This window comes from Hemitrygon akajei, chromosome 10, assembly GCF_048418815.1.
Source record: "Hemitrygon akajei chromosome 10, sHemAka1.3, whole genome shotgun sequence".
NCBI lineage: Eukaryota > Metazoa > Chordata > Chondrichthyes > Myliobatiformes > Dasyatidae > Hemitrygon > Hemitrygon akajei.
The window spans coordinates 132527417-132540799 of NC_133133.1; the positions used below are offsets into that span (position 1 = coordinate 132527417).

The following is a 13383-nucleotide window of genomic DNA, read 5'->3' on the forward strand; positions in this document are numbered from 1 at the left end:
TTGCATGGGTGAACTGGAGACAATTTGAGGCCTGGCTGTGCCGTCCCAATATTGTGCAGTTACAATATGTACCCCTTTATGTCCAGCCTCATGGGTGGGCTGAGGGGACTGAATCTGGCTGGCCCTCTGAGGAACTCCTTACCACTCAACCACAAGCGTATGGCAGGCAAGAGAGAGAGCATAGGGCTTGTGATGTGACAGCCAGCCCTTCTGCAATTGGCTGATGACATTTAAAGCTGGGTTCTTTCCAAATAGTTGACAGGGATGAGGGGGAGAATTTCTCAATTAGGGCGGAAGTGAGCCTCAGTCCTATCCTGGAAAAATTCACTAAGGGGCCGCACTTTAATATATAACCTGGCGCCTTCTTAAATTACATACATTTCTCCCCCCACACCCCCAACCATTTGGACGATCCGAGCATGAAATGGGATGAGGCGCTCTTCTTTAGAAATGCAAGACTGAGCGGTGACCTAATGGAGGACTTTAATAACATTGACAGTGCTTCAAATACATTATGGTGGAGAGCTAGTGCAGGTTGAAAAGAATTTTATTTGAAAGGTGATTAATTTATGAAGAACGGACCAGAAGGGAAGATTTTAAATTGAAACGATGAAAATGAAGGGGAGGCAAAAGAACAATTCAAATGTATTTCTAGGACTAAATAATAAAAGATTGCTCCCACTGGTCTGAAGAACACAAACATAAGGAGATGAAAGTAACGAGTATATAATTGGAGGAGGCAACACCAGCCTAAGGACCAAATGTCCACCTCCTGAGCAACATTTCCACTGGGTGGGCATCTGAATGATTTATGATTTCCAGCTCTCATTGCTGCTTTTAATTTTATTCCAAAGCAGGACTGGAATCATGTGGAATACCTGGATAGGATATGACACACATTTTAAGAGGAATATACGCACGGACAATGTGTTCTCAGCAGCAGGTGGAATGCAGGAAGATCAGAAAGTGAACAATACATTGTTCTTTCTCCAACCGCAGCACCAACGATACGAGGACAATATTTCTCAATCCTGGCAATTTCCACAATATTACAGGTGCTTGCTGTGAGGTGACACTGTTACTGTGACACAATTCCATTTGTCATGTTTCTGCTATGGCACAGGTCTGGTACAAGATCTGCTGCAAGCTGTACTTCTTTTGCAGACAATCCTATTTTGTCACTTCTGAAACAGGATTAACTTTTACCATAAGTGCTGTAGATTCGCAAACACGAGGGGCAGAGAACTTAGAGCGGTACAGTACAGGCCCTTCTGCCCATGATGTTGTGCCGACCTTCTAACCATCTCCGAGTTAGGCCCTCCATTGGTCAGGGTTGACTTTGCGTGTTGCATACCAGCTGTTTATGTTTGATACACAAGCCAGGGCAATACGATATGAAGAGAAAGCTGTTGCCAACGCAGCCGGCTCCCCTCTCCACGGGGCTGATGAATCCAAAGGAACTGCAGAGACCAATACAATTTGGCACCAGCAGCATCACAGGAGTTTCTAGTCAGCATTGAACTCAATGTAGGACTGCCTTAGAGACTCCAGCTCCGGAATTTTCCTCGGGGTTTACTCCTGAAGCCTTCCCTGTGATTGGGTCTAGCCGCAGGGCAGCAGAGGTTAGAGATCAGAGTTTTCCTTCTCATAGCTGAGCTGCCAACCACAGCTGACAAGCTCCACCTGCCTGGAGTGACTAGTTTTAAGGCACTAGTAACCTGCCTTTGCCCCTTCTCCTGTCAGTTCTGCCGGGTTTAGTAGCTAAGCCACACATGAAGGCCAGGAGCTCGTTGGCAGAGGCTATCGAGTCACACACCAGTGGGAGCATTTAATATTCAGTAAGAACTTATCCCCACCACCTCCCCCACACTCCACCCTTGTCTATGACAGCCTGAAGGATCCAACCTTCTTTAAGATCCATCTAACCCTTCCCTCTTATATAGCCCTCCATTTTTCTATCATCCATGTGCCTATTTAAGAGCTTTTTAATTGCCCCTAATGTGTCTGCCTCCACCACCACCCCTGACAGGGTGTCTCCTGCACTCACCATTCACTGTGTAAAATAAAAACTTATTTCTGACATTCCCCCCATACTTTCCTCCAATCACCTTAAAATTGTGCCCCTCATATTAGCCATTTCCATCCAGGGAAAATGTCTCTGGCTGTCCACTTGTTCGATGTCTCTTACCATCTTATACTCCTCTGTTGACATCTTCCAAGAGCCCAAGCTCACTCATCCTGAGTTTGAGGAAAAGAAAGTATTTCCACATATAAAGCAAACGCTAAATATTGTAAGGGAAATAATTTAGTGTGAGAAAGTCTGCAAAATGATTTAAGTCTAAGAAACCATGCATATTTTTCAGTGGTTATAAGCAGAAGACACCGCCAATAAATCAAGGAATAAACTCCAATCATCTGTCATTCAACTGCGTCTCGCCAATCTCGGATAAAGGCATGATGATTCAGGACAGGTAAGTGTTAATCATCTACATCAGTGAAAGATCCCACATAACCTTACCCAGCTGTTTCCTTAGAAATGAGAACATAAACATTATAAAGAAACCATAATTGCCTGTGGTATTTTTGATGAAAACAGAGAGAAGTATGGAGAGCCAGCAAAGTTAATGATGAAAAATTGACCCTACTCTTTGGAAATGACAACTATCACAGAACCAGGATGTTTCCTGGGACGGAGTGTTTCAGTTGTGATGAGAGACTGCATAAGAAACATAGAAAACCTACAGCACATTACAGGCCCTTCGGCCCACAAAGCTGTGCTGAACATGTCCTTATCTTAGAAATTACCTAGGGTTACCCATAGCCCTCTATTTTTCTGAGCTGCATGTACCTGTCCAGAAGTCTCTTAAAAGAACCTATTGTATCCACCTCCACCACCATCACCGGCAGCCCATTCCACACACTCACCACCCTCTGCATAAAAAAACTTACCCCTGACATCTCCTCTGTACCTACTTCTAAGTACCTTAAAATTATGCCCTCTCATGCTAGCCATTTCAGCCCTGGGAAAAAGCCTCTGACTATCTGCATGATCAATGCCTCTCATCATCTTATACTCCTCTATCAGCTCACCTCTCATCCTCCGTCGCTCCAAGGGAAAAAGGCCGAGTTCACTCAACCGGGTTTGTCATGTTTGTTTTCCCTGGAGCGAGAAGGCTGAGAGGGGACTTGTGTCTGAAATTATGAAAAGTATAGACAGTACTTTGTCATTGGTTTATGATTGTCATATGATACCGAGACACAGTGAAACGCTTTGTGTTGCATGCCATCCAGGCAGACATCAAGTATATCAAGGCAGTACAGAAGGAAAACTTATAAAGCTAGGTTTAGCATAAGTGATAAAAGGATCAGAATGGAGCTGAAGAGAATTTTTTTTCACCCAGGAAGTGGTTCGAAACCGGAATGCACTACTTGAGTAGATGTTAGAGGTAGATATTCTCAAAATCTTTTAAAAGGTATTTGGACATGCGCTTGAATCAGCAAAGCATAGAAAGCTATAGATCAAGTGCTCATAAGTGGGAACGGTGTCGATGAGACCTTACGGTGGGCATAGACATGGTGGGCCAAATGGCCTGTTTCTATGGTGTATGAATTTATGATTCAAAGATATAAACATTTGGATAGAGTGGACAGTTGTCATGCAAGAGAGATTTTGGTTAACAGTACAGTGTCAGACAATGGAATTCTTGTCACAGCCACTTGTCACAGCAGATCTCCAGTGAACAAGCCTCTGAATGGACAAGTGTCTTTATAGAAAAGGAGGGCAATGGTGGGATAAAAAGATGAATGAATGAGGGTTGGAATGCAAAGGGTAAGAAGGAACTGTGAGGGGCAATGATAATGAAATGAACATAGAGAGGCCGAGAGATAAATACACTGGAGGAGTGTAATGGAATAGTCATTGCAGACTTCTCATGGAGTTTTTGCAATAAATACCATTCTTCCACCTATTAAAGTTAGAAAGAAAATAGTGCAGGGACAGAGGGTAATCCAGCAGAGTGTTGGGACAGCCCATGTGGTGATCTCAGCTGGCCAGCAAGAACAGGACAATGCCATGAGCTGTAAGAGGTGGTGAGGACAGATACACTCATCCCATGGCTGCCAACAGAGCTGTTACCATCCCAAAGTGGTTCAGAAGAGTGAAATCTGATCCACCGTAGGAGATACTAGAACCATGACCCAAATGTTTGGGCACCAATACATTCAAAAGGTTTTAACTGAAAAGAGGGAGATGGAGTGGGAAAGTTTTTCATAACCAAGCACCCAGACAGCTGAAAGCTCAGCTCAGTGGGGGTGCCATCAGTACAACAGATTCAGAAGAGCAGAATTTTAGGTTGGAAGAGAGAAATCATTGTCAGAGAGTTCACCTGCCTGAGAGGAACATAATTTGCTAAGGTTGGAGTAAAAAAGCACCCAATTAAAGAGAATTTCCCCCTTTTTAACTTTCATTCCTTTCTAGTGTTTATGGAGACAAGGAGTCAAGAAGACAAGGGATGGGCTCTAATCATCTGTCATACAGCACCCTCAGTAACTCTGCATCCTATGATGGCCTGGCCGTCCAGAAGAGGTACAGACTCTTGAGTTGTAATGTGGTTTTAGTCTGTGCTTGACTGGCTGCCGTTTCTCCAAAATACTTTCTTCCAAGCTAATTGCAACTGCTACAATGTGCCTTCCACCTGCTGTTACAGTATCTGCAGAACGTCCAGGTGGAAATCAAGTGTCCTCAAAGTCAATGTCGAGTTTATTGTCATATGCACAAGCACATGTTTGCACGGGCGAAATGATAAACATTACAGCAGCAGCACAGGCACGTAGCATTATATAAGCAGCACTATGGTGATAATTGTATTAAAAATATACATTGAAGATGCTAGCAGGATCCAAAGCATCAAGAATTAGGTGCTCTAGGAGAGGGATAGTTCCATTATAACATCATAGCGCATATCTTTCTGGTGTGCCACCACTGAGTTAGCGGTCAGGCGAGGGTTTCGGGTCAGGGAGTAGGGAGAGTTAGATGTCAGGGTAGTAAATAAGTATCAGGGGCAAGAGACCGTGCTCAGAGTCAAAGTCGGAGCATTCCGCGATTGAAGGTCAGCATTTTCAGAGGCAATGAGGATGCAGTCCAGCGATCTCCAGCTCGGCGAATCCCGGGTCAGAGGTTCATGCGAGTGGGAGGCATGACTGCCAGTGGCAACCCCAGGCCACTGGGGTCAGAGGTCCATGCAAGTCCAGAGATCGAGGTCTGAAGGTAAAACCTGTGATCAGTGGGCCAAGGACCGAAAGTCAAAGTCTCATGATCGGTATACCCAGTAGTCAGTAAAGTCCAGAGGACAAAGCTGAAGGTCAAAGTCCAGAGTTCAGCAAGCCCTAGGTGGAGGCCTGAAGTCTTAAAGCCTGAGAGTACAGGCCCTGGACTTGGGTGTCAGTAGCGGCCTGTCCTGGGGGAAGGGGGGTGGGGTGTGTGTGTAGCTAAATAACTACAACAATGAATCAAATACATCTGTGGATTCCAAATATGTATGTAATAGAGTATCTCGTGATGTCAGGGAGAGTCAATATTAATCATTCTCAATACTCCGAGCGTGAAGGTTTGCCACCATTGGGATGGTCATCCATCTTGCCTTCGATACTCTGTTGGGATTCCTATGTATAATCTCTTGTTTCCATCTCCTCATGGGGGTCTGCCATTCCTCTGCTTCTGGGCTGAATCTTTGCCAGCGCTCATCCTGTTGGAGTCTGCTGTTCCTCCACACCTGGTTCCAGTCCTGTCGGTGACCACCGTGACAAAGGATGATGAATCTGTGGAATCCATTGCCACAGACAGTTTATTGGGTATATTTAAGGTTGATAGGTTCTTGATTAATCAGGGCATCAAAGGTTATGGAGAGAAGGCAGAAGAATGGGGTCAAGAGGGATAATAAATTAGCCATGTTGGAATGGTGGGGCAGACATGAATGGCCTGATTCTGTTCCATTGTCTCATGGTCTTATCTCTTTTCAAGAAGCATTTATACAGCAGCTTGGGAAAATTGGAAAGAGGGAGGGGTAGGCATCAGGGTCATTTTATGTGTGATCCCTTCCCCTAGGATCGGACCTCCATAATCCAGATGGACAGTGTTTGGAACTCCCCACAAAATAATCACTTTTGTTCCTTCCTTCTAATCTAAATTCTAATTTTCTCAGTCTATAATAGCTCTTTCTCTAGTTATTCAATATAATCCCACTTTAATTAGACTACTAATAGTTAGTGCAATAAGATAGACTCCTGACGTCATAATCTACCTCAATATAATCTTGAACTTTTTCTATAGCTGTTGCATTTTATTATGAATTCTGTTATTGTTTTGCCTTGTTCTACCTCAATGCACCGTGCTATGATTTGATCCGTATAAACAGTATGTAAGATTGGATTTAGATAGATAGATACTTTATTCATCCCCATGGGGAAATTCAACTTTTTTCCAATGTCCCATACACTTGTTGTAGCAAAACTAATTACATACAATACTTAGTAAAAAATATGATATGCATCTAAATCACTATCTCAAAAAGCATTAATAATAGCTTTTAAAAAGTTCTTAAAAGCATTTGCACCATATCTTGGTACAGGTGAGAATAATAAACCAATACTAATACCGCTAATGATTAAAATAAGGCACTTCACACTGACATTCTCCCCAGGTTACCGCAGGGTTCCTTTGTTGTTGGCTGTTGTTCCTCTCCACACTTTGTGCTGCATCGGATGGCAACCTTGCCGTTTCTTTAGCACTTTTGTCTGTTTTACGAGGCTGAGTTGCTAGCCTGATGCTGAACACAGCAAGGATGGAAAGCGTGCAAGGAGCTGGCTGGATTCAAACCTGGGACCACTCGCCTGGAAATCTAGTGCAGATGCCACTACACCACCGGCTGTCATAACAGGGTTCTATAAGCCATTTCTAAACTGAACAGCTCATGAAAATGCAACTGCAGACTGAGCTCTCACCAGAAGAAGATGTCTGTGGCCCGGTATCAAACAGCAAATCTATCTGCGGATTCTCACAAACATTCATTTGCACTGTATGTATGGGCTTTACATTAGTCAGATGTTCATAGCCCAGGGAAGAACTGTACACTCCAGTAATTTATCATAAAACCATAAGACCTAGGAGCAGAATATGGCCATTCAGCCCATCAAGTCTGCTCCAGCATTCAATCATGGCTGATTTTTATTATCCCTCCCTACCCCACTATCCTGCCTTCTCCCCATAACCTTTGATACCTAACTAATCAAGAACCTATCAAACTTCATTTTAAATATACCCAATGGCTTGATGTAAGCTGTCTGTGGCTAAGACTTTCACAGATTCACTATGCCTAAAGAAATTCCTCATTTCAGTTCTAAATGAGCAACCCTCTATTCTGAAACATCCTCTGCACATCCACCCTCTCTAGCCCTTTCAATATTCGATAGGTTTGAATGAGATCCTTCCTCATTCTCCTAAATTCCAGTGAGTACAGACCCAGAGCCATCAAACACTCCTCATACGTCAACCCTTTCAGTCCAAGAATAAATCTCATGAACCTCCTTTGGACCCTCTCCAATGAGAGTGCATCTTTTCTTAGATAAGGGGCCCAAGATTGCTCACAATATTCCAAGTGTGGTCTGACCAATGCCTTATAAAGCCTCAGCTTGACATCCTTGCTCTCATATTCAAGTCCTCTCGAAATGAATGCTAACATTGCATTTACCTTCCTTACCACCAACTCAATCTGCAAGTTGGACTTTAGAGAATCCTGCATGAGGATTCCCAAATACTTCTGCACTTTTGATCTCTGAATTTTCTTCCCATTTAGAAAATTGTCTATGCCTTCATTCCTTCTGTGAAAGTTCATGAGCATACAGTTCCTTACACTATATTTCATCTGCCACTTCTTTTCCCATTCTTCTAATCCATCAATGTTCTTCTGAAGACTTCGCTATCCTCAACACCTCCTACCCCTTGCCTATCTTCGTATTATCCACAAACTTAGCCATCAATTCTGTCATCCAGATCTTTGACATATAATGTGAAAAGAAGCAGTTCCAACATCGACCACTGTGGAACACCACTAATCACTGGCAGCCAACCAAAAAAGGCTCTCTTTATTCCCATTCTCTGAATCCTGCCAGTCAGCCAAATTTCTATCCATGCTAGTATCTTTCCATGGGCTCTTACCTTGTTTAACAGCCTCATGTCGACATCTTGTCAAAAGCTTTCTGAAAATCCAAGTAAACTACACCCACTGACTCTCCTTTGTCTATCCTGCTTGTTATTTCCTAAAAGAATTCCAACAGTTTCCCCTTAGGGAAACAATATAGACTTTGGTGTATTTTATCATGTGCCTCCAAAAATTCTAAAACTTCATCCTTAATAATGGACTTCGAGATCTTTCCAATCACTGAAGTCAGGCTAAAAGGCCTATAATTTCCTTTCTTGTATCTCCTCCTTTCTTAAAGAGTGGAATGACATTTGCAATTTTCCAGTCCTCCAGATCATTCCAGAATCTAGTAATTCTTGAAAGATCATTACTAATGCCTCCATTATCTCTTCAGCTACCTCTTTCAGAACCCTGTGGTGCAGTTCATCTGGTCCAGATGAGTTATCTACCTTCAGACCTTTTGGCTTCCCAAACATCCTCACACTTCTGCCCCCTGATACTCTCAAATTTTGGCATATTCTAGCAGCTTCCACAGTGGAGACTGACACAAAATGCTTTCTAAGTTTGCCTGTCATTTCTTTGTGCCCCATTACTACCTCTCCAGCATCAGTTTACAGTGATCCAATATCCACTCTCTATATATCTGAAAATATTTTTGATTTTCTCTTATATTATTGACTAACCTACCTTCATTTTTCATCTTTTCTCTCCTTATGGCTTTTTAGTTGCCTTCTGTTGGCTTCTAAAAGCTTCCCAATCCTCTAACTTCCCACTAATTGTTGGTATATTGCCTTTTTTGCTCTCTTTGACTTCCCTTCTCAGGCACAGTTGCAACATTCTCCCTTTGGAATTCTTCTTCATCTTCAATCCTGCACCTTCTGAATTGTTCCCAGAAACTCCAACAATGGCTGTTTTACCATCTTCCCTGATAGTGTCCTCTTCCAACCAACTTTGGCCAGCTCCTCTTTCTTGCCTCTGTAAATCCCTTTACTCCACTGTAGTACTAATATGTCTGACTTTAGATTCTCCCTCTCAAATCGAAGGGTGAATTCTGTCATATTATGATCACTGCCGCTTAGGGTTCATTAACCTTAAGTTCCCCAATCATATCTGGTTAATTACACAACACCCAATCCAGAATTGTAGTTCCTCTAGTGGGCTTGGCCACCAGCTACTCTAAAGAGCCATCTCACAGGCGTTATACAAATTCCTTCCCTCGGGATTCAGCACTAACCCAATTTCCCAATTTATCTGCATATTGAAATCCCCCATGACTATCATAACGTTGCCCTTTTTACACTCCTATTCTATCTCCCATTGTAACTTATAGCCCATATCCTGGCTACTGTTCAGAGGCGTGTCTATAACTCCCATCAGGGACTTTTTACCCCTGCATTTTCTTAACTCTACCCACAAGGATTCTGCATCTTCCGATCCTATGTCACCTCTTTCTAAGGATTTGATTTTGTTTTTTACCAATACAGCCACCCCACCCCCTCTGCCTACCTGTCTATCCTTTCGATCCTTGCATATTAAGCTCCCAGCTATAATCTCCTTTCAGCCATAGCTCAGTGATGCTCAAAGCATCATACCTGCCAATCTTTAACTGCACTAAGAGATTATCTACTTTATTCTGTATACTGCATGAATTCTAACATAATCCCTTCGGTCTTGTATTCATCACTCTTTTTTTGATTTTGCCCCCATGTTACACTTCAACTCATTCCACTGACTGCAATCTTGCCCCATCATCTGCCTGTCCTTCCTGACAATCTCACTACAACACTGCAAAGTTTTCCATCCTTTGTTGTTTTATTTACTGTGACCCAAATCAACTTTAATTCTGTATTATTATTATTTTACATCCATGCTCACATAGTCCTAAACTGGGTATTCCCTTGGTATGTCAGGTGTGGACCAGATACCATCAGTCTCCAACAGGAATGCCACTACTTGCCTATGGTTAATACTTGACCAGTTCAGCATTGTCTGCACTTACAATAGGGGATTCTGTGTCACTGTGAGATGCCATTGAGCAGCTGAGAATTAACTGTCTTTCCTTTTTTTGCAGCTCCAGAGATTTCGATCAGAAACAGCTGGTTCAGACCGGATCCACCGGGCATCGATGGATCTGGAATGGAAAAGTTCAAACCAGATCAATTCAGACGGGGTCTTTTCAGAGTGGCTCAGAATCGAATGGATTGATCCAGACTGGATCAGTTCAGAGTGGGTCCACTCAGTCCAGATCTGTACTGGACAGATCAACTCAGACTCTGCAGTTATGGAATGGATCCATTAAGACTGAATCAAACCAGACTGAAATGGCCAAGATGGGATGGGCTGAGACTGGATCAGTCCACACTGCGTCAATACAGCATGGATTAGCTCCAACTGGATTAAGGGAACACACAGTGGCTCCCATGGCCACCAGGTATTTGGTAACTGTAAATTTATAAAGGCACCCAACACAGAAACTGGCCCTGTGACTATTAGGTCCATGACAAACATAAAGCACTAGTCCCACTGTATTCTCCCAATATTCCCATTAATCCCCACAAATTTGTCCCACCTCCTACAGTACGTTAAAGTGGCCAATTAACCTATGAACCTGCACGTCTTCGGGATGTGCGAGGAAACCAAAGCAACTGGAGGAACCCTCGTGATCTCAGAGAAAATGGGCACATACAGCAGTCAGGATTGCTGGAATCGTGAGGCAGCAGCTCTACCTGATGGGCCATTCTCTTGTCCACTACCAGGCAGATATCAAAGGCCAGTTTAGTTTTCATTGTAGGGAAAAGTGTTGTCAGTGAAGGGTCCAGAGCCACATAATGTTATCAGGTTCAGTGTCCTGAAGTAGCAGCTAGATTTTGAAAGATGTTCCAGATAACCCCACCCATTCTACCATAAATAATAGAAGACCTGCATCTGCTGGAATAAGAAAATGAAATGTGAGAACAGGAGTAATCTTGCTTATGATTCCACCTACATTCAAAACAGCCTGCTGATTTTGTACCCGCTACACACACACACCAGTGAAGATTGACTAATCCTCAAACCCAAACTATTGCTAGCTATGAAATCATAAGCCTGCAATAGATTAACAATAGATTAATAGAACAAGTGTTCTCTAACAGTGTCCAGCTAGTTTATAGTTTTCTATATGGTTATCTTTCACCATCCCTCTTGGTATTATAACATCTTACAAGACAGAAAGAGGATGTTACTAGATTATGACTCTTCAGGCATGATCCAGCATTCCCACTGTCCCGACATATTTTCCTCTCGAAGTCCACTTTCTCATTGTAAATCACTGTTGAGTTCATTTCACGATCCTACAGGCAGGCAACTTGGATTGTGTCAGCCTTGGGGTTCAGAATTTCTCCTGGCATCCGAACCCTGGCACCTGTGTGGTATTAATCCTGGCTGTTGCCTTCATTCTGTCCAAAGCCAGTTATGAAACACAGACAGGAACCAAGCCATGGTACCACGACTGATCTTGCTCCAAATTATTGGGATTAAATATTCATTGCAGCTGAGCAGGAAAATATAACAATCAACCACTAGCCCATCAAAAGAAGGGTTGGGGCAAGATGATGTATTGGGTAGAAACCAGTGCTAGATGATGGGAACTGTAATGAATGGACAGACATAGAACATAGAACAGCACAGCAAAGAGACAGGTCCTCTGGTCACAATGTTGTGCTGAACTAATTAAACTAGTGATTAAATGCCAAACTATACTAATCCCTTTTGCCTAAATAATGTCCATGTCCTTCCATTCTCTGCACATTCACATGCCTGTTTAAGGGCCACTTAAGCGCTTCTATCATACTTGCCTCCTCCACCCCAACAGCACATTCTAGGCACCAACCACCCTCTCTGTAAAAAAAAAAGTGCCCCGCTCTCTTCCTTTGAACTTAACCCCTCTCAGCTTGAATGCATGCCCTCAAGAATTAGACATTTTGATGCTGGGAGGAAGGTAACAGCTGTCTTCTCTATCTATGCCTTTCATCATCTTATAAACCTCTATCAGTTTCCCCTCTCTGTCCTTGCTTATAAATGTACATTACCAGATGTAGACTGCACTGTAGCACGCTGTCCACAGTGATACAAACTAATGACATGATATGTCATAGAGTTATACTCCACTGAAACAGGCTCTTCATGCTTATGTTCATACCGACCCATTTATACTGGTACTTGACTCATAACTTCCCAGTCAATGAAAAACAATGAGGTCTCATTGGGAGTGAGTCATACTTTGAAGTAGTGAGAGAGAAAGTGAGATCTCTGCTGAGCGGGAGCCATTAAAAGCAATTGAAGTCTTGTTGGAAGTGAGCTTTAGTTGGGCCAATAAAAACTGATGTTTAAGCAGAGCAGCCATTGTTGGAGTGGGCAGTGTAGAAGTGGAGAACTAAGGCTTTGGCTCAAGCAGCTTCAGCAAGAAGAGGCAGAGGAACAGGTGAGTAACAGGTAAGAACAGGTCCATTTTTCAATTATATGTAGAATTAGTTTTTAATGTAATCAAAAAGATACCAAATCATAACTAATCAAGTAAGATATGGATGCGGGATCAGGTGATGTGTTGTGGGAGACAGTGGACCCAATTGTAGTTCCTGGTGACCACATCTGCAGCAAGTGTTGGCTGCTCAAGGAATTCCAGTTCGAAGTTGATGACCTGGAATCTGAGCTTCACACACTGCAATGCATCAGGGAGGGGAAAAGTTACATGGATAATGTGTTTCAGTAGACAATTGCACCCATTAGATTAATACTTCAAATACAGTACATGGCCAGGCAAGAGGATATGATTACGAGTGAGACAGGGGAGATCCCAGGAGTAGTGCTGGAGGAGCCTCAGCCCTCGACTTTGCCCAACAGTTCTGAGATTGTTTCTGCCTGGGAGGACGACAGTGGGGACTGTATGAAGGGTGAGCGTCCGACCTGCGGCACTGTGGTTCAGGAAGCACCATTTAAGAGTGGGGAGTGGGAGAGAAGAAAAATGTAGCTATGACTGGGGATTGTATAATTAGGGGAATGGACAGAGTTCTCTGTCACAAGGTTTGAGCGTCCCAAAGGCTGTCTGGTGCCCAGGTTCAGGACATCTTATTTGACCTGCAGAGGAATTTGGAGTGGGAGGGGAAAGATTCAGTTGTCATGATTTACATGAGTACTAGTGACATAGGAA

General features: G+C 43.1%; 1 protein-coding gene across 1 annotated transcript in view; it reads left to right on the top strand.

The window, feature by feature from the left end:
* LOC140734027 (uncharacterized) overlaps positions 1-13383 on the top strand; it is a 184067-nt gene that overhangs the window by 145639 nt on the left and 25045 nt on the right. Inside the window, exons 47-50 of the mRNA XM_073057607.1 lie at positions 858-1055; positions 2364-2471; positions 4478-4585; positions 10267-10626. Coding sequence (XP_072913708.1) covers positions 858-1055; positions 2364-2471; positions 4478-4585; positions 10267-10626 — 774 coding nt within the window. The remainder of the gene's footprint in view (positions 1-857; positions 1056-2363; positions 2472-4477; positions 4586-10266; positions 10627-13383) is intronic.